This window comes from Corvus kubaryi, unplaced genomic scaffold (assembly GCF_017639235.1).
Source record: "Corvus kubaryi isolate FWS band 111438036 unplaced genomic scaffold, C.kubaryi_AGA036_p1.0 37249, whole genome shotgun sequence".
Taxonomy (NCBI): domain Eukaryota; kingdom Metazoa; phylum Chordata; class Aves; order Passeriformes; family Corvidae; genus Corvus; species Corvus kubaryi.
The window spans coordinates 2,195,327-2,216,096 of NW_024581072.1; the positions used below are offsets into that span (position 1 = coordinate 2,195,327).

Genomic DNA, 20,770 nt, shown 5'->3' on the forward strand with positions numbered 1-20,770 from the left:
AGGGTGTGATGGGAAGTAACTCATTCCAAGAGCGACGGGACAGCTGTGAGCCTTCCCAGGGTGTCTCTGGCCCCTGCTCAGCCACATGCTGCAGCTGTGAAAAAGCCTGTGATTTCTCTTCAGGTTCAGAAGATCCACCAGGGCTTTCCTTCAGCACTCAAATAAACTTTACTCTGTTAGGGATGTAGTATCATAGCAGGTGAAGGTGCCAGAGTTAAAAAGTACATAGTTGGGCCAAGTAGTTATTGTAACTGTTGCTGAGCTGCTGTTTCCTTCTGTCATATACTAGGGACTGAAATTATCCTAATTTCAGGAAGTACTGAAGCATTTTAGAACAGCTCGATTTCTTTACAGAAATGCGTGGTTCTGGCAATAGTCTTGGTCAAAGGATTGCCTTGTCTCAGCTCACCTTCTCTCCTGATTATAGAGTGCTGTAGGGCAGGGTGCATTCACATGCACACACATTTTTCCTCTTTCTCTCATTTTCTATATATCTGTGGAGATGACGTCTGTGATGGTGGTTTCATTGCACTGAGTGCTATTCAAGCAGGATAGAGCAAAATCTCACTGTACAGGTACTGTCTACACACAAACACATGTAAAAACCTCTGCAATATTGCTTTCTGTGTTCATCTGTAACTCAGCTATTCCCTCAAGACACTGCTGTAATATAAATATTAATTGTTCGTAGCAGCTGTGATTCCCCTGGTGGGCAGTGTCATCCCAATTCTGCTGTCACTCTGCATTCCTGTTCTCCTTGTTTTGCTGTCAAAGTCCATGTATGAGAGTGTTTTGTAAATGGTGGTCACTTGAGATTTACTGAGGACTTTTTCTGGGTAGTCTTGTCTCCCTGCCCACATTTTTTTTTTCCATTGGAATTATTCCAGTGCTAATTCCTGTACTGCATATTGTTTTGTTCTTAAATGAGCGATTTAAGAGAGATGGTTTCTGAATTAGTGAGCACAGAGAGCACCAGAGGGGCTCAGTGGAAACTTTCACAATTATCCAACTAAACATGCCTGCACAGTATTATATAAAATAAGAAGTTTGACATGTTTGGGATGTTGGCTGTGTCTCTGGGCATCCTCAGGCCAAGGTTAATTTCCTGCCCTCTGTTCATAGCAAGAGGAAATTGCGAAGTAGGAGCTTGACAGAATGTCTGTTCACTAGACTGACAATGGGATGTGATGTGCATACACAAGACAAGCTTATAAGGAGAGGACATAAGGCTGACCTCGCTTCCTTGCTAGAAATTGCTTCTGGGCAAGCGGTGCAGGACATGAGCCTTCATGTTTTGTTTAGACTCTTCTGTGAGGTTCGCAACATCTTTGCTCTTTGATGTGGCATTTTATAATCTTGCAAGCTTTGGGTATTTTTGTAGAAATTTTCTCAAATTTCCCCTACTAAAAATTAAAAAAAAAAAAAAAAATAGAGAAAGGCAAGACTGATGTAAAGTGTTTGGTGATGAGACTTTCTGAGAGTTTTGCAGCCATCACATGCATCTGAGTGGAGATATCCATCCATGGTACATTGACTGATAAGAAAAGACAAATATCATTCTCTGGTTTACCAAAAACGTATTTGGAAATGTGCTGACTCTGGGTCAGCAGGATGTGGGAAGGTCATTCTCCAGGAGTTTGAGAAAGATGAACTCAGCATGCCATTGCATTGTGTGCAGTACTCCTATCAGCGTTTAGTTGACAGACAGGTCACAGTTCCTTTCTGGCTCCATATATATTTCTTGCCACTGTCTAGGTCTAACTTTAGAGAACTGCCTTCCGTTTCAGCTCAGCCTGCACGCTGACACCAGCACATCATAGCACATGCTGTCCTTGATGGCTTAGGCGAAAATGGATGTTCCTACTCCCCTAGCATTCCCTACCAGTCAAAAAGAGTTGAAGGCCTTGGAGAAGGAATTTTGGCAGCACATTCACATCCTTACAGCTTTCTCTGAGGCTGGCAAACTACGTGGAGACATTTCCGGTATGCTGATCAGTGCCTTTGGAGAAGCTGGCAGAGCCCCAGCTGTCAAGGTAGATTGCAGCCAACTGATCTGGTGGGATTAGCAAGGATTACCATGAATGCTTTCTGTTGGAAGGAAGGGGTTCTCAGCCAGGACTGCTTCTGGGACTGCCCAAATGTGGACTTTTTCTGAAACGGGTTTAGACACCAGAGCAGGTTGTGGACATTGGATGCAACTGACAGAGGAAGCTAGGAAGCAACAAGCTGGGTGATAGCTGACACTGTCTCTAGGCGCTAATACGAGGAAAGATAGAATATCATGTTTCTGAGGCCTGAGGTTTTTGTTCGCTTCTGGCTGTGAGTTTTTCCCAGTCTTCATGGACAATGGAGCCTGTCATGTCCCCCAAAACTATCACCAAATTGATCAGCTTGTGAACCCTTAAAGGAAGGGGCTTGACCTGAGGCCTTGCCTCCTCCATCTTCAAGATGGGGTGTGCCAGACTTCCTTGAAAAAGGTTTAAAGGATGCCCTAAGTGGGCATAGGCAAAATCGTTCAAGATAGACAGATGCCTCCAAATCTTCCTGAGTCTCGAATTATGAGAGAGGAAGGACATTTGGCTTCGCTCACTGTCAGCCCTTGAAAACCCCTTATGCTGCAGATCTTTAGGTTGAAGGCTGCCCTTTGGTCACCTGTGCAGTTATGCTCTTTCTGCTGGGCCTGCCAGACCTGTGGTGGGTTGTGCCCTTGCCTGGCTCCAGGTGGAGGTGGTGGTGTGGCGGGACTGCTGGGTAGCTGCTGGTGACTCCCCCATCCACTGAAACGCAACCTGGAGAGCCCCAGCCCAGCCTGGCTGAGAACTCAGATACCTTTGGCAGTGGTGTAGATTCCTCTGGCTGCAGTGCTGTTTGGTGTGCTGCCAGAGAAGTTCTGTAAAAGTATTCATGCACATTAACCAGCTCTTCTCTCGGGCGGGTGCCTCCCTGGATGTTGAAGCTAGTGCTATCCCACACACGCTCTGCATGCTGCACTGTGTTTCCTGCTAAACCTCATCTCGTAAATTGTGTTCAAGTGCAGGATCAATAGTTATCATGCCTGCAGGGAGTTACTTCACTGCTTTGCAGCCATCACAGTGGGTACATGTTCCAGGTGAGACTGATTTCTGTGATACACTAAGGGGGAGATGGAGTCAATTACAGACTGCTTTGGCCTGCCCTTCAGAAACAAAAGGATGCAGCCTTGCTGGCAAATCACTTTTCCTTCAAAAAGCTCCTGGCTTTTCCAAGCCATTTATAGTCATGCGGGCTCTGAATGGAACTTATGGCTACATTATGCCCTTGTCCAGCTTCTGTCACTCATGAGATTAAAGACTGCTTCCAGGCTGATGCTTGCAACACAAGGGAAGTTTGACTCCCTGTTTTTGTCATCTGGTGTTGGGAGTGGTACTGTTATTGTGGTAGAAACCCAGACAGAGCTGTGCTTGCCATTTGTAGACCCTCATCAGAGAGATTTAAGGGAGTTTGCTGTAATTTGCTTTGTGGACACTGGTAAGGAGGCTTCTACAGTGTCTGAGGGCTTGCCTAGGAAAACATACAAAGGTAGCTGGTTGAGAAAAGTTAAAATCAGGCAGCAGAGGCTGAGAACCCAAGTAGCTGAGCAGTGGAGGCTGATTATGACAGATTCTTGAAATGAAGACAAATAATCCACAGCTGTTGTCATAGTCAAATACTTCCTTCTTACATCTCTTCCTGTCAAGCAGGTAGTGGAACTACTTCTCTGCCCTGGAAAGACATCAAAACAGAGAAAGAAAGAGAAAGGGAAACATGTTAAAGGTAGTGGAAACTGCAGGTGCACAAGTTAGGTTGCACTCAGTTCATACACTTTATTACTATTTCTGAACTGTGGAACAAGGTTTTTCCCTAGGCTAAGGAAAACGGAGTATCACATGCAGAAATAAAATGCCGTTCTCCCCCTGCTATCTTCTGCAGGATGAATACAAGCCAGAAAAGGCTTTGTCAGAGGAAGATCTGAAGAATGCGGTTAGTGTGCACCATGCACTGGCATCCAAGGCAACAGACTATGAGAAGAAACCCAATGTCCTCAAGCTTAAAACAGCAGATTGGAGAGTCCTGCTTTTCCAAGCCCAGTAAGTGCTCTCCTCATGCCACTCATTGAGGAAAGAAAGCAGTGCTGAAGGAGGGGTGAATTCCTGCCTGGACAAGTTAAAGCAGAGGCTTAAAAGGTTCAATCTGTTTATTTGATCAGAAATAAGATTAAGTAGTGATGTGATTAGAGTGCACAAGTAGTGCATGAGAAAGAAACATCAGTTTTTAAGAGGTTTTTTAATCTAGCTGAGAGAGGCATAACAAGATGCAGCAGCTAGAAGCTGAAGCTCCAGAAAATTCAATTTGGAAACAAGGCACAAACTTACAACAGTCAGGGTGATTAATCAGTGAAGCAAATGACCAAAGACAGTCTTGGATTGCCTGTCTCCTGATGTCATCAGGTCCTAGCCAGATGTCTTTTAGAAGATATGCTGTGGTTAGAAACAAAGTTACTACTTAATACAAGAATGATTTGATTAAGTTTTTCATGCTGTGATATCCAGACAAAACAGATGACCTGCCTTTTGCTTCTGAGCTCTTCTCTACTGAGATCCATATGAAACCTCCTAGAGATCTGTGATATCCAGCACAACTGAGACCTTAGGACATATGTCTGAATCAGGGCATTGGTTGGCTCTGCCACCTGTGTTATTGGTATTGGATTAGGAGAAGATGTCTGCTAGGGTGAGTTGTGGGTCTAACCACAAGCCAGCCTGTGACTGAGTTACTTAGCATTAACTGCTCACAAACATAGGCAGGAATATGGAGCAGACTTTAAGACTTGTCCAGTTTTGGTTATTCTCACTTCTAAAATGCTGTAGAAGGGGCGGAAAGAAGTAGAAGAGGCTGAGCCAACAAGTACTTAATACGTGTTTCTTCCCCAGGAGCCAAGAAGAAATGCAGACCTGGATCAACAAGATTAACTGTGTGGCTGCTGTCTTCTCTGCACCACCATTTCCAGCAGCAATTGGCTCTCAGAAGAAGTTCAGTCGCCCACTCCTGCCAGCCACCACAACAAAGCTATCTCAGGTGAGACATTTTTATATAGAGGGTAGGTGATGATGATTTCTCTTTCTGGCTGGAGACTGGGTGGTGGTCCTTGTCACTGTTTTATAGCTGTTGCCACTAGCAGTCCTAGGAGGAGAAGACTTGCATAATAAATCTCTGCTCATTTCCTCATGGAAGATTGGAAGTGCGGGGAGAGAAGGAACGGACTCAAATACAATTGGTTCATATTTTTTAAGAAAATAGTACCAGATAAAGAATTTTCTTCTTGTGCTTATGGCCCTGCAGAGGACATTTCAAATACTGATTGATGGGGATTTTTGAATTTGAGTGTTCACGAAAGCCACTCATTTCAGAAGAAGTAGACATACTCCTGGTCTTTGGCTTACCAAGTTGGTAAAAGGTGAAAGCTGATGCAGCAGACAAGCATCAATTATATTTCTCCCATTAGTTTTCCAGACTCCATTTACCAGCTATGGGGTTTCCTTTGTAATATATATTTAAAAAATGTGTCTTATATGAATGTCTTTGGTCTTTCTTGTGATCACACAAGCTTTTAGCATCCTGTGGCAGGGAGTTGCACAGCTCTACTACTTCTTGCACAAACTCACATATTTCTGCTTGTCCCAGACTGGCTGTGTCAGATGCTTGTGCCCGTAGCTTTTTGTACTTTGGGAGATCCAATGCCTGCCTGGAATTCCTCCTTCACTGGCAGGAACATGATACTGATGGCATTGATCAGGTTTTAACACAGTGACATCCTCCTGTAGCTTTTAAAGTGATCTGCCCATGCTGGATTTCTTCTTAAATGCATTTGTTGGGGTTCTTTTTTTACCATCTTCATAGCTTACTATTGATAGCTAACTATCCTTAGAAACCACTGTCTCAAAATCTGTGTTTCTCTAAGGGTGTGGGTTTTTTTTAGGTTGCCCCTGCTTTTTCTCTCTCCATGACAGTAGCCTTTCTTCTTACAATGTGGTGACCGACTTACCATCTTCTGTTCTGGGTTAAAGTTTAAAGCATGTTATGTAAAGAATAACAGTAACTTGTCTCATCCTTGTGGTTTTACCTTTTGCTTATGCATACCTTTTTTAAAATACAGTATGGGGCTTCCATAATTTACCCCCAGTCAGCAAAGGAAGCTTTTTTACTCACTGTAGTTCTGTGCGATTGTTCCATTTAGCACATTGTTTCCTAGTATCATTGTTTCCATTTAATCTGGGAAGGAAGAGGATAGATCACAGCCCTGTGGTTTGTATCTTGAAGAAGGAGTGACACAAAAAGTGGAATAAGATAAGCTGTTTTAGACAGGCAGAAGAATGTTAAGCGTTCAAAGTAGATAAATTCAAAGGCAAGCAGAAACATGTCTGCTTTCATCTGTCAGTGTGGAAAAGCTGCCAGCAGGCTGTTTCTCATTTGGCAGACAAAAAAAATACAAATTGTCAAATCCCTGTGGTTGCTGTTTAGGATTTTATGGGATGAATCATGATGGACACTACTTCAGAAGGTCTGTTCCTGGTCAGCCAGAAGTCAGGGTGCAGTGAGGACCTAATATGGGTGAGGAAGAGAGGTTGGACATGATGACAGGTTGTGCAAGATTGTTGTACCAGGTTTTCTTTCAAAAGCAGAGCAGTATCTGATCTTGGTTAGTCCAGCCGAAGAGGGATGTGACAAAGCTATATATAAAGGAACAACCAGTCTAGAAAAGATCTACTAGGGTGTTGGTTTTTTTCTTTTTTTCTGAGAATGCGCAGCACATACAAAAGCTCCAAAGCCGGTGCCCTGGAAATGACAAGTGCTGTATTAATAGCTGCTCAAAGACCTCCTGTCATCAGACTGTAGAACCACTACCACAGGATGTCCCTGGGACCAGGGAATCAGCGCAATGTAAAGGATGATTGGGCACTAATGAGAGAGCATGCACATCTAGGGTAGTAACTAAGAGCAACAAGAATTTTTGGCAATCAGTAGCAAGTGGTTTCAGCTCTACCATGTTTAGGCGGAGGCAAATTATCCCACATGTTTCTTTCTTCAGTTCTCCTGCAAAAGAGTTGAAACACAAGATTAGCTGGGGCTTGGCTATCATCATCTGTAGAAGTTTTCCCCCTTTCTGCTGTTTTCCACAGCTCCAGCTCAGTGAGCCAAGAGGCTCAGTCCCCAGTGTGACTCAGTGCAGAGCAGGCTTGTCTGAGCTACGTTTGAAGCTGTGGGTTGCACTCAGGGGCACATCACTGAGGGACAACGCTGGCAGCTGTTCCCTCCTCTGAGGCGAGGTGACTACACAGGAGCTGACCTGGGTGCTACCTCTTGGCTAATTCACCAATATCTGCATGATTATGTATCTATTTTGGACTTATCTAATTCAAACGTAATTTCAGATCCAAGCCTAAAAATGGACAGGCCATCCTGCAGGAGATGGAAACCTGAGATGAGGGAAGGTTAGCTGACAGATGGACTGGAGGAAGTGAGTGGGCCTGGGATTATGATAAAGGAAATAGCCTAGAAAGTGGGAGTAGCAGTGCCTCACTTTCTCCAATTGCACAGTGGGATAAAAGCTGGTAGCAGCTTAGCAAAATGAGATACCTTTTGGGGTCTGGACAGCCCTTCCTCTTCTGAATGTACTGTATTGTTCTAAACAAGTAGAAACCACACACCAGAGATCTTTTGGCAGTGCAGAAATAGAAGGAGAGGCACTGACTCCATGTCTCTTCTATCCTGGAAGGAACTATTTTTACATTGCAAAGACCTGAGGCAGGATGTTTGCCTGTCTCATTCTGCCTTTGGCTTGTCTGCATACACAACAGTCTTAATTAATTTACCAAAAATTTTATTAGAGCAAAAGTGTCATGTTGTCAGTAATGCTCGGCAGCAAGCTGCTTCTGTTGCTCACAGCAAGGCGAGGGATGACAGGTTTGCTCTCCTTCCCAGTGGCATCTGCTGGCTGCTGAGTTTTTTCTGCAAGCTTGGCCACTTTGAGTGCCTTTGAGAGAGCTGTTGGTGTCAGAGCTCTGGGATAACAGATCTTACCAGTATAAGAAACAGAAGCTATGAGGTATTATTGTACAGGAACCTCTGTATTTTTTTTTGCTTAATGGATATTTTAGATTCTGTTACTTAAGTACATAATATGTTTCTGAAGGATGAACAGCTGAAGTCCCATGAAGCTAAGCTGAAGCAGATTTCCACTGAGCTTGCTGAACATCGCTCCTATCCTCCTGACAAGAAGCTCAAAGGCAAGGAGGTAGATGATTACAAACTGAAGGATCACTATCTGGAGTTTGAGGTATGTATGGGACACATTATTACTTTACTTCTTGAGTGTGGGTGGTCTTATATTTGGGTTACAGTCCTGAAGTTCTCCATTTTTCACTTTACTTCCCTAAGGAGTGTGTTCTTACTAGACAGAAAAGTCACAGCAATTGCAGAAGCTGGAATGTGGCTGTTTCTTTCTGATGAGAACTTCCTTAGCTCTGAATTTAGCTCCTAGTCTGTAACATGGAGGATAGAAATGAGACCCCTGTCCTTCCTGATGCATCTATTTGAAGAGATTATAAGATCTTCATGCATGAAGTTGTCTTGTGTTGTAAAACTGTTGCCTAGTGTACTGAAACCTCAAGTCTCTAGAGAATGATTACATTCTGCAGTAACGCAGATCATGGTAATTGTCTTCCACTGGTAAGTTCTGAAAGAACTGATAGGCTAAAATTATTGTCATAGGCATGGCTGCCTCATCAGAGCCATTTGTGTTGTATACCACTGAGATGGATGTCAGGATGAGAAGGAAAAGAGTAGAATTAAAAATCACAGGATTGAGTGGTGCAGCTTAGGCAGATGCATTAGGAGATTGTTTTGAGTATCTGACATCAGCTTTTATCCATAATGGTGTCTGCCACATTGTAGGACTATGTGGGAATGAATCGGCAACCCAGCAGATGTCTGGTACTTGTTATGACTACACCTTTGAGCTTTTTCCCCCAGGACTGCGAGTCAGTGTTGCCTTGGGTCTGAAAGGATCCTACTCTAAATAGGCACTGCCTGGCAAGGAAAATATGTAGTCTGAAAAAGAGGAAGAGCAGATAAGACAGACGAGACCTCCAGAGCTGATGCTGGAGGCAACAGAGCACAAACCTCCAGAACTGAAGTAAGCCTTCTGCCCCATGCTATCAGTTTCTGTTAGAGGGACTCTTTTTATTCCTGGACTTAACTCATTGCATACTTTTGCTTTTGCAGAAGGTTGTAACCACTGTGTTGAGTTTCACTTTTCCATAGCAGTCAATCAACATGGCTCCGTGAAGCAGGAATCATTACCTGACCAACATGATAGTCTTTTAGGATAAGATGTTTGGTGTGATGGCTGAGGGGATAGCAGTGGATGTTGTTGGTTTTTCACTTTGGCAAGAATGCTGACATTGCTGATGAAGTGGATTAGGAGGTTGACAGTGAGGTGGTTTGGCTGAACAATTGATATCAAAGGGTTGTCATCAATGGCACAGTGTCAGTTTTGAAACAGAGCACTCAGATGTACAGAGTAAGCCACACACTTTCTCTCTGGAGGGGATCTTGTAAAACTTGGAAGATCAACGAGTTTCTTAGCTTTGGGTTCTTGACATAAAGTTTATTTTCTATCACTTTTAGAAGCTTGGTGAGTTAGGATGAAATGTAGGCTGGAGTATTAGATGTTTTCAGGAAGATTGATGGGGGAGTAGATTGTTGTGGGGTTTTTTTCTGTTTCCTGTCAGTGTTAACATGGTGATCTTTTGAGATATTCCTCAGGTACCTCAGTACAAATCAGAACCAGTGTAGCCCAGGAAGCAAAAGGTGTCATCTTCACTAGTGAGAGTCTCAAAGAGCATTTGAGCTGTGCAGTTCAGATAAGTGATCAGCTCTGCAGGAATGCTTATCTAAGCAGGCACATTGTGGCAACAGCTTCACTTATGTGTTAGAAATGGTAATTCAAAGTGCTGGTGTGCAATGCTGTGTTACCTTCACATTTAGCACAGATTTCACAGGCCATGTTGAGCTATCAAGACACCCTTCCAAGGGCCATGAGATGAGGCAATTCCAAAATGCTAGAAGTCAAACAGATGAGGCAGAAGGCTAATTGGGATCTTCTTCTGGAGCTAAGGCAAAAAAAGGAAGGTGTATGCTGAGTGAAAGCAAGGTCAGGTGACATGGGAGGAATACAGAGATGCTGCTCACCACTGTAGCAAGAAAATTCACGTGGCCAAATTTTAATTGGAGTTGCAGCTGGCCGGAACTGTGGGGGACAGTAAGAAGAGTTTTTTAAAATATATTAATAGCAAAAGGCAGTGTAGGAATAACATCAGCTTGTTACAGGATGAAGATGGTCATCTCGCAAACAGGGGCATGGACAAGGCAGAGGTGTTTAATGCAGTCTTTGCCTCTGTCTTCATCCTCCTGGATGACAGACCAGGGGGATGTCAGTGCCCTGAGCTGGAGGACCAAGACTGTGAGAATGTTCAGGTCCTGGTTAACCTTGAAGTTGTGTGGGATCAGCTGCGCCAGCTGGATCCCTACAAATATATGGGACCTATTGAGATTCATCCAAGAAACCTCAGAGAGCTGTCTGATGTCATTGCAAAACTTCTCTCAATGATGTTTGAACAGTCTGAAGAGATCCCAGTTGTCTGGAAACTGCCTAGTGTTTTCCCAATTTTCGAGAAGGGCAAAAAGGATGACACTAGAAACTACATGTCTGTCAATCTCACTTCAATGCCTGGTAAAGTTACGGAGAAAATTATTCTGGGAGGTATTGAAAAACATCTGGAGGACATTGCAGCCGTCGTCACAGCCAGCACAGCTTCATGAGAGGAAAGTCCTGCTTGTCCAACCAAATTTACTTTTATGAGAGGGTAACCCACCTAGCTGATCAGGGGAAGTCAGTTATTACTATATTTTTTGATTTCATAAAGCTTTCAATGCTGTCTCTCCCAGGACTCTTCTGAAGAAAATGTCCAGTCCACAGCTGGATAAAGACATCCTGTGGTGGGTGAGCAGCTGGCTCAGGGGTCGAGCACAAAGGGTTACAGTGAATGGGGTGACATGAGACTGGTGACCTGTCACTGGTGGGATTCCACAGGGCTCCACCTGAGGCCCTGTGCTCTTCAAGATCTTCATAAATGACTTGGACACGGGAATGGAAGGGATACTAGGCAAGTTTGCAGATAATACAGAACTGGAGGAAGCTGTTTACTCCCTTGAAGGCAAGGAGGCCCTGCAGAGAGACCTTTACAAATTACAGGACTGGGAAGTCACCACCTGTATGAAGTTTAACAAGGGCAAGTGCTGGGTACTACTGCATCTAGGTTGGGGCAACGTGGCTTGTATGGACAGCCTGGGAATGAGACAGTGGATAGCAGTGCTGTGGAAAGGGACCTGGTCAAGGAGTCCTGGTCAAGGGCAAGTTGAACATGAGTCAGCAGTGCCCTGGCAGCCAGGAGGGCCAACTGTGAACTGGGGGGCATCAAGCACAGCATTGCCAGCCAGGCAAGGGAGGGGATTGTCCTGCTGTGCTCTGCACTGGGGTGACCTCACTTCAAGGGCTGGGGGCAGTTCTGGACCCCTAAGTATAAGAAAGATATAAAGCCCAAAAGCTCCTGAAGGAGGGCAGTGAAGATTGTGAAGGGCCTTAAGGGCAGGCCCATATGAGGAGCATCTGAAGTCCCTTGGTTTGTTCAGCCTGGAGGAGACTGAAGGAGACCTCATTGCAGTCTACAACTTTCTTGTGAGGAGAAGAGGAGGGGCAGGCACTGATCTGTCTGTGATGACCCATGGGAATGGCCTGAAGCTGTGTCAGGGAAGGTTTAGGCTGGGTATTAGGAAAAGGTTCTTCACCCAGAGGGTGGCTGGGCACTGGAACAGGCTCCCCAGGGAAGTGGTCACAGGACCAGCCTGACAGAGCTCAAGAGGCATTTGGACAATGCTCTCAGCCACATGGTGTGACTCTTGGGGATGATGCTGTGCAGGGCCAGGAATTGGACTGGATGATCCCTGTGGGCCCCTTCCAACTCAGTTTATTGTATTATTCTGCGAGGCAAACCAAAAAACCCAAACCAAACCGAAATGTTGAGCTGTATGAAAATTGTGAATGGAAACTTTCTGAATGGAAACCTTGCCTTTAGAATAATGTCCTGTCAGGGTTGGATGGAGATGGTGAGAGGTGAGGTAGGATTTTGTAGCTGTCTCTTTCAGACTGAGACTTCAGGCCAAACCTGGTGTCTGTGTGCAAAAGGCCATGTTGATACATCTTGAGAAACAAACCAAAAGAGCCTGTGAGTCCCTAAGGTAGCAGCATAATATCATTAGGAAGGAAGAAGCCATTTTCCTTTTCTGTAGGTCCTTACAATTCCTTTCTGTTCGTACACCGGTGATCCCTTCATTCTTGTTCCTGATGAAAGACAAATGAGATGGAGGGGAGGTGAACCAGGAGGTCCTTGTTCAGGTATGCAGCCAGTAGCATTTCTTTTTGATGGTGTCTTTGCTTATACACACCAGAGAAGAAACAGTTCTCATTGCCTGCTCTCTGAGGAGGTACTGCATCAGACTGTAAAAAAAATTGTTGCTAGTTGCAGAAAATTTATAGTTAGAGAAAGATCTTCTGCGTGCTGTCAGATGAGAGGTGAAGCCAGAACACTGGTGTGTGGCTACCTCATCCTTCTTTAGTATGTGCATTCATTCTTCAGAGATAATGTTGCAGAAGCTTTTGAATGGTTTCAACTTCTGTGGTTTTATTTCTTGACAGAAATTTCCAAATTAATTTCTTTGAAGGCAAAATTCCTACCAGCTTTTACCTAACTTCAAATGTCAGGTCACTGAACGACCAAATTTGTTGTGCTTGAAATCTAAGTAGAAATGCACTGATTAATTGTAATAGAAACCAAGGGCTCACAAAGGCCAGGGAAACATGGCCAATTGTACACATGTAGGTCCTAGATTTCCATTCTGATTGCTGAGTCTTGAGACTCTGGTGGTGTTTACTGGACCAGTATAAAGCAGAAATCCATACGGCAGTAAAGTCCCCCTTTCAATTTTATGCTATGATGCTGTTGCCAAGCTAAGAGCACTGGCTGGCCTTTTGCAGAAGTGTCTGGTTCATTTTGTGATGAATCATCCATCAGCTCAGTGCATCATCATCAGGGTTCTTCTTGCTGTTTCTCCATTTCCATTTTTATTAAATGACACATCTTACCTGCTTCATGTGTTTGTCTCTCACATTGTGGAGCTGCAGCTCCAGATATGGAAGTCATAGGAATGCTTACTTATTTAATTTGTAGGTGGATTCTGTTATGATTCTCCTCTATGAGGGTTTGTTTATTCAAAGGACTCTCAAAAGCCAGTCACGTTCTCTTCTTGTTTTTCCCCCCTTTATATTCCACACTTCAAAGTGATTACCAAGCTTTTTGACTTCCTGCCCTAAAATAAATGTTTTTCTTAGAACTTTATTATATTATTAGAAAACAGAAAAAAAAATTTAAATACTTTTTCCTCTTTCAGGAGCATAATAGTTTGGCTGCTGTTTTGCCACTTTGAAATATAAATTAACAATCAGTACAGATGTTTACATCCACCTTCCCTCACCCCCAGCACACTGACATCTCTAATTACAATGCCTGCACCATATCTTTAGTGGATGTATCAGGGGCAGGTTATTAAATAAATCCTGTGAAGTGGATTGCTCTGTTCTCAGGACCTCCTGCCCCAACATCTGTTTTTGAGACCCTGCAGGATTCTTCTGTTACCGTACCCTCATTTTCTTCCTTGCCAAGTTGTTTCTTGGTGAATGATGCAATTGTGGCAAACAGAGCAAAATCTTCCTGTTGGAGAGGGAAAAGTGCAGACAAGGAATAGAACAAGTGGGCATGGGCCACAGTAAAGGGAACTTTTTCCATTTGAAAAATACAGACAGCAACCTTCATCATTCCCTGTGAGTGACCTAGCAGGGCAACATGCCATGCTGCTGTCATAGCCCTCTCATCTGCTCCTTTTTGTCAAGGTCTGGCCTTTCAGAAGATTCTCTCAGGGGCCTAGTGGTGGCCATGCTGGTACAGTCTGAAGTTAGACCCTGCTTTGGTTTCTCCACTGTGGATAAGAAAAGCTGGAAAAGCAGGACCTGCTGGTGGGAGTGGCGGGTTGCACAGGAGAGCTGTAGACAACCAGAGCAGGATTTTTGTTGTCCCTTAATTTAGTGAACTTTATCTCCATGCCTGCCTGAGCACATAAGATGTCAGTATGTATGAGCACAGCTTAGGTCTCAGCATGACTAAGGTAGCAAGCTTTCATTCGGTGGTGTTATTTGGAACGGGAGCCACCACTCAGCAGAGCATTGGAATTTGTGTGCTGCAGAACTGAGTGCCTCTAATTACACAGCATCCCAGGACTCAGTCTGCCTGAAATCTTCTTTGTTTAATTTACATTAGCCACTGTTGTTCATATCCACATTAGGCACCATTGTTCGCATACATATTGGGCTCCTGGCTTTCAAGGCCAGCAGAAAGCATTAAGTTACTCAGGTGATCTCTCAAGTGCTCCTGCAGAATTTCTTCCAGACTGATTTGGGCCTTTCTTTTCATTTCCCAGAAAAACCGCTATGAGATTTATGTTGGCCTCCTGAAAGAAGGGGTGAAGGAGCTGCTGAGCGGAGGAGAGAACGATGCGCCAGGACTGAAGAAATCCCACTCAAGTCCTTCTTTGAATCAGGAGTCTCCAGTTAGTGCCAAGGTGAAACGCAATGTGTCGGAGAGGAAGGACTACAGACCAGAAACACCCAGCATTAAGCAGAAGGTCACTTAAGGTGGAAATGACAACTAGGGGAACAGCCATGCAGCAAAGTACCGGTGGTCAAAATTTTTTCATTTAATAACCTGTCATTCACAAAAAATAAGTGCATCTGCCTGAATGGGGTGTTAGTGACATTTTCTATTGTATATTTTGCTGTTTCTGTGCAGATTGTGGGAGATGTCTTTGCTCCTGCTTTGCTTTGCTTTGTTAATTTATCATTTAGCGGTTGAAGCATCGGGACTTCTTTGTGTTGTTCTGTTTCTAAAGGAGCTGGGGAAGGGGTAGAGCGCTGTGACGTTTATTCTGTCCCTTCCCCATTTATCTCCTCCCATCGGCATGTGGCTTTCATCTCTCAAGTCACTTGTCACTTTATTTACGTGGTGGGTGGGAAAAATAACTGGACAAGTGCTGCAGTGCTGTGAATGTGAGCTGTAGCTGTGAGAAAAGCTGTGCAAACATGCAGCTGCAGAAGGCTGATAGAGGCTAAGGTGCTGGGAACACTAGTTTCCTGACAATGTGGGGCATGTTTGTACTGGTACTTAGCAGCAGGTGGTACAGTAAATAGTCACTGTTGCTTATTGTTACTGCATTGACCCTGGACACACGAGTGCGAAGGATAGAAACCTGGAAACCTCTGGCAATGCTGGGATGACGGCATTGGAATAATTTGTTTGCTTCCTTCCAAGCAGAGAGCCTTCTCCTGAGTTTGCAGGCTGGAAGGCATCCAAACCCATGCTGTCTCTGCAGTTAGGAAGATTAGGGATTACCCAGTTGGAATGGCTATCTGGGCTTCACATTTATTTGCAGAGAAGGCTGCTGTAGATGTCAGCCATTAGCATTATATATTAATTATATATATTAAAGACAAGGGGCCTCTGTGTAGTTTTTAACTATACGCTCTCACTTAGCTGCTATATAGAGCCTTATGATATATTGTGTCCTGTTGCTTCCCCTTCCAGGGGTTTCCTTGTTGGTGTGCACAGAGAGCCGCTTTCAATTCCTCTCATAGTGACAAAGCACTTTGCCTTTTTTCTTCAGAAAGGGATTCTCCTCAGTTCTCCATTTTCCTTCTTTAGCTCACATATAGGTGGAAGAGGCTGGTGCCTCCTCACAGTTCCTGCATACCCTCTGCCAGGCTTTCCAAGGGAGCACAGGACAGGGAGAGACCACTACGGGTAGATCTTTTCCCACCTGAAAGCCCGCTGTTTGTGCCATAGACCCTTGGGGTGGCCAGAAGTTTTCAGGCACAGAGAGCAGAAAGATGACATAGAAATAAATTTCCCAGCCCCTCTTGTCATGGCTCAGTGTCATGGGTCTGCAGAGAGTGCTGGCTCTCCTGTTACCTAACCTGTTACCTGAGTTTTAGTCTCGGCTTTGATACTGGCCCACAGGGTGAGCTTGGACAGGTCTCTCCCACTTTGTGTTGCCCTTCCCATATATGGAGTTGTACAACCAAACTGGCCTTTCCCACAGAGCACCTTGGGGGAGATAATGCTGAGGGCCAGTTGAAAATTGTTTCTTGCTGTTCTTTCTATTGTGCCTGGCACAGGATAGCCTTCTTGATGAATACAATTCTTAATGCATATAGAAATGTCAAGATCAATGCAAGGACTGTTTAGAAATGCACTGGTGTTTTTAGCCCAAGTAGTCTCAAAGGGCCACACATCAAAAAAATTGCCACCTGAGTGGATGTGTGCTCTGTCAGGCTTCCCAAGGGTCTAAGTCAGTTCATCTAGCTTATTGGGCTGACAGTCCAGTGGTTAGAACTGAGAGTGATCAAAGAGAAAAGACCCTTAACAGGCACCACATGACTTGCCTCCCCCACCGAGTACCACCATGCAACAGCTTTCCTGATGTTGTGCTGTCTGTTGGCTGTTAACAAAGATGTTGCACTCTCAGATGTGAGGTTTTGGAGCAAATTGATCCTTGCAGCTGCAGCCTGGTGGCAAAATCAATGAGACTGTTTTCACGAGTGGTGTTGGAATGCGCATCCATCTGGCATCTGCCACTGAGAGTGGCCGCTCTGTGCTAGAAGTCAGAAGGTTGGCTCCTAACCTTGGCAACGTTGCTAAAAGCTGCAGAGTCCTGAATAGAAATTGGCAGCGCTTCCAAGTGCTGGGGCTTTAGAAGTTGTGCATTCCTACTAAGGTGGAGTTAACATTTAGTCCTCTTCCTGAAGAAGAGAGATGCCTTCTGCTGCTGGAGCCAAAGTGATGTGGTGCAGCTTGTTGTGTGGGGAGACTCAGTGTAGGGATGCATGCTAGTGCTCATTGAGAGGGATTCTTTGGAGTAATTTAGAGTGGCAGATCAACAGCTCATGGAGCAGAAACAAAGATAGATCCCTGCAGCTGTTTGCCATGCTTTGGAGGTTGAAGATGAACTAGCAGAACAGAGAGAAGAAATTCGACTGGAGAACGCTGAATGCACATTTGGGAAGAAAACTTGACCTGTCTCTTACGATTAAGTGGTGGTATTCCCCAATTTAGTGTTCCCCCTGAGACTGTCCAAACCACATGGTCCTTGCCTGCAAGCTCCCTCCTCCCGCTCCCCATCCTTGCAGTGGGCTGGAGAGGAGAATTGGAGGCATAAAGGCAAAGATCACAGGCTGAGATAGGAACAATTTACTGGAAACGGTAATGAGATAAGAAAATGAACGGTGACAGCAACAGTATTAATAACAGAGTGTACGAGCACACTCACCACACAGAGCCCAACAATACCCAACCTCTCACTTTCCAATACCCTGACCCAGAAGGGACATCTTCCCCTGTTCCTGGAAAATGACATGAGGTGGTGTAGAATAACTTTCAGGTCCAAGCCATGCCCCTGCCTGGCTACTGCAAAATGTAACCCTGTCCTGGCCAGAACCAGTACAGTCTTTTATGACAATAGGATACATGCAGCAGAAACAAAACCCAAAAAAGGTGCAGATCTGTAAATGACCCTGCTTGGCTGTCAGGTTTGGGTTGACTAGATCTTTTTGAAGGCAGGCTAGAACATGCTTGGCAAACCTCTTGTGGTTATGGAGTGCAGTGCTTCAAAAGGCAAAGAGGTGACATTTAACTTCCGTCTTCCCTGGCTTTTAAAATATTTTGGTTGCTGAAAATTCCAGTTAAATTGCTGAGCTCAAAAAGAAATTACTCCTGTTAAATGCATTTTCCAGCTTTGACACAGAAACTGGATAATTCCTCTTCAAAGTCATTGCAAAAAAGATGATTTGAAGCAATAGGAAAAATCAAAAAGTGAACCGCAAAAAAGATAGTTTTTTTCATTATTTATTACCTATTTCCATATATACTTGTAAACAGATTAGGGTATTTTTTTTAGGTCTCATCTGGGTGTATCAAATGCAGTTTCTCACTGCCTTTTTTTGTCATTAAACATTTGTTGAGCTTAGAGCACTCTTGCTGAGACTGCTGAGGCATGCTGATTAGTTTACCCAGAATTTATAGTTTCTGCTCCAGTTTTAATTAATGCCATTTTCCTCTGTTACTTTACAATTTATAAGCATCCCAGGCACCCATGTAGAAATGCACACTTTGGAGATGAAAAAAAAATTTGTGATCTTGTGAAAATCTTAGACTCCTTCCCTCCCTTGGGAAGAGGATCATCTACCAATCAGTACTGTAATTTGACTTTTCCTTCTAATGATACTATAAAGGGTGGGGCAGGTTCTCAGGAGGTCTAAGTGGTGCATCTCCTTGAGTAGCACCATTGAGAGTCTGACCAGGTAGCTTTGTATGGTACCCTGCACTCTTCCCTTCTTTGCTGAAATGTTTGCCTTTAGGAGGAATCAGTGCTTGACCCCAGAGACTCAGGAGCTCTGTTTGCAGCCTGGGACTTGAGCTGCAAATTGCTGGAGCAGCCTGCAGCTTGCTTGGTGTGCTCAGTGCAAGCAGGAGTTACTGGCTGGCTGCCATGAGCATGTGTGCAAGAGAGCCTTTGCATTGGTGATGCAGGGAGGTGTCATCCTTCCCTGTCACCCTCCCTGCTCCAGTGTGCTATCATCGCTCAGGCAAAGCCTCTGCCTGCATGTAGAGAGTGGGGATGCAAAGAGGGGAGCAGGATTGGGGCCAACACCTCCTTGCTTCCCCTTTCTTAATGCGCAGACAGTGGTTCTAGAGGGACCCACCCTGCTCTGAAGTATTGCTGGTTTGCACACCCTGCAGGGCCTGAACCATCTACTATCCCCAGCTAAGGAAGAAGAGACAGGAAAGGGCCTCACTGATCTGCACCTGATAGCAGAGAGCTGATGGAGAAGGGGAAAATTGCCTTCCCCTCTCCCCACTCAGCAAGCAAAGCAGGTGAGATACTCTCCTGAAGCCAAAACCACACTCTCCTCTATGAGTCACCAGGATGCAGGGGACTGGTTGAGATGGTTTTTGTTGATTAGCGTCTGTGAAAGAGACTCCCTGGACTGACTGTGTGTTTGTGTGCATCTTGCAGATAAATTACGCATGAACCAGTGAACATGCCTACAGCTTCTAAATCCAGTATTTATGTTGTGTCTTCAATTGATGTAGAGAGATAAGTCAGCCAGCAGAGTGATTAATGCAGCGTAGTTGTGTGGGAATGCTGTTCAGCTGTGTTGCCGACCCAGAGAGTTTTTCATCTGTAGCCAGTCACTTGTAAATGGTTACCAGAAACTTTCTAATGGTTAGTAACAGCTCATCACTAAAATACTTGCCCTCTGATCCTGCCTGCTCCCAGGTTGCCATCTGTCTATGTTAAGGGGCTTTCCTAGGGAGCAGTGCTCAGCACAGCCCTGCTTTGGGGAGGAGTTTGGCCTAGCAGACCTCCAGAGACTGGAATTGTTCAGTGACTTTTCACAGCTCCAGTGCCTTTGGGTAACAACGCTGGTTGCTCTTCTGGCTTGAAAAAGCCAAAATTCTTGCTTTTTTCCAGTGGGGAAATGAGGTTCTTGCTTGACTAGAGCAGGCCATTCGGTGAGGAGGTGATTATGGCAGCGGAGAAGGTCAGAGATGACAGGGTTATCATCAGGCTTTTTGGAGGCATTGCATGACAATGTTCTCCTTGAAAGTGGGAAAGGCTTTTCTCTGCAGATGGCATACTGCTTACTGTGTTTGCATTCTCCATTTCTAAATGAATTTTGGTCTTATTGCAGTTAGTCTGACAACTCCTCCTCCTTTTCTGTCAAGCTGCTCTTGTCTGTCATCTTAGCACCTCAGCTGCTTCTGTATAACAGGTCTGTTTCCTTCCATGCTTGCAGAAATCCAGAAAATTTGACTCTCCCATCTTGCATTGAGAAAACCTGCTCTGAAGCAGTGCTGCATTGAATGGATAACCCTGTGAACAGCTTTTTCACTCTGCTTGTCGGTAGCCTGTGTTTCCAGCCACAGTTATAGCTGGGAGGTGCGAGACCAAGTTTTAGACTGCCGTGATCCTCTAGTCATATGCTGCAGGGATGCAAAGCTCCCCCTCCCACACTCAGACCAGACACTTGAAACATTCCTACTCTTCTAGTATCCAGGTTGTTGGAAATGCTGGCTGCTTCTGCAGGGGCAAAGGCAGTATACACATCTTATGTCAAGCAATCTTTCATCTTGCTATTTGTTTAAATTTTCTCCAGTATTGCTCTCCCCAGGCTCTGGGATGTCACATCTGCTCTGAGGGGGCAGTTAAGAAGTCCACATTTTTCACCAGAGCACAATCATTGCTCCCCAGCATGTGTTCTCAACATCTGGTATCGAGGCTGCCTAGAGGGATGAACCGTAGAAGCTGTCTCAGAAAGAGCTAGTCTGCAGCTTGTGCCTTTTAAAGGATATTTTTAGTGCATATAGAAGCAGAATGCCCCTCTCCTCTCCTCTCCTCTCCTCTCCTCTCCTCTCCTCTCCTCTCCTCTCCTCTCCTCTCCTCTCCTCTCCTCTCCTCTCCTCTCTAC

At 44.7% G+C, this 20,770-nt stretch overlaps 1 protein-coding gene across 3 annotated transcripts in view; it reads left to right on the plus strand.

Annotated features, from left to right (window-relative positions):
• PSD3 (pleckstrin and Sec7 domain containing 3) overlaps positions 1 to 20,539 on the plus strand; it is a 100,011-nt gene extending 79,472 nt beyond the window's left edge. For all 3 annotated transcript variants that reach the window (XM_042023426.1, XM_042023427.1, XM_042023428.1), the window contains 4 exons: positions 3,949 to 4,106; positions 4,950 to 5,094; positions 8,210 to 8,353; positions 14,668 to 20,539. In XM_042023426.1, coding sequence (XP_041879360.1) covers positions 3,949 to 4,106; positions 4,950 to 5,094; positions 8,210 to 8,353; positions 14,668 to 14,880 — 660 coding nt within the window. In that variant the 3' untranslated portion in view covers positions 14,881 to 20,539. The remainder of the gene's footprint in view (positions 1 to 3,948; positions 4,107 to 4,949; positions 5,095 to 8,209; positions 8,354 to 14,667) is intronic.
• Positions 20,540 to 20,770: the final 231 nt, after the last annotated feature.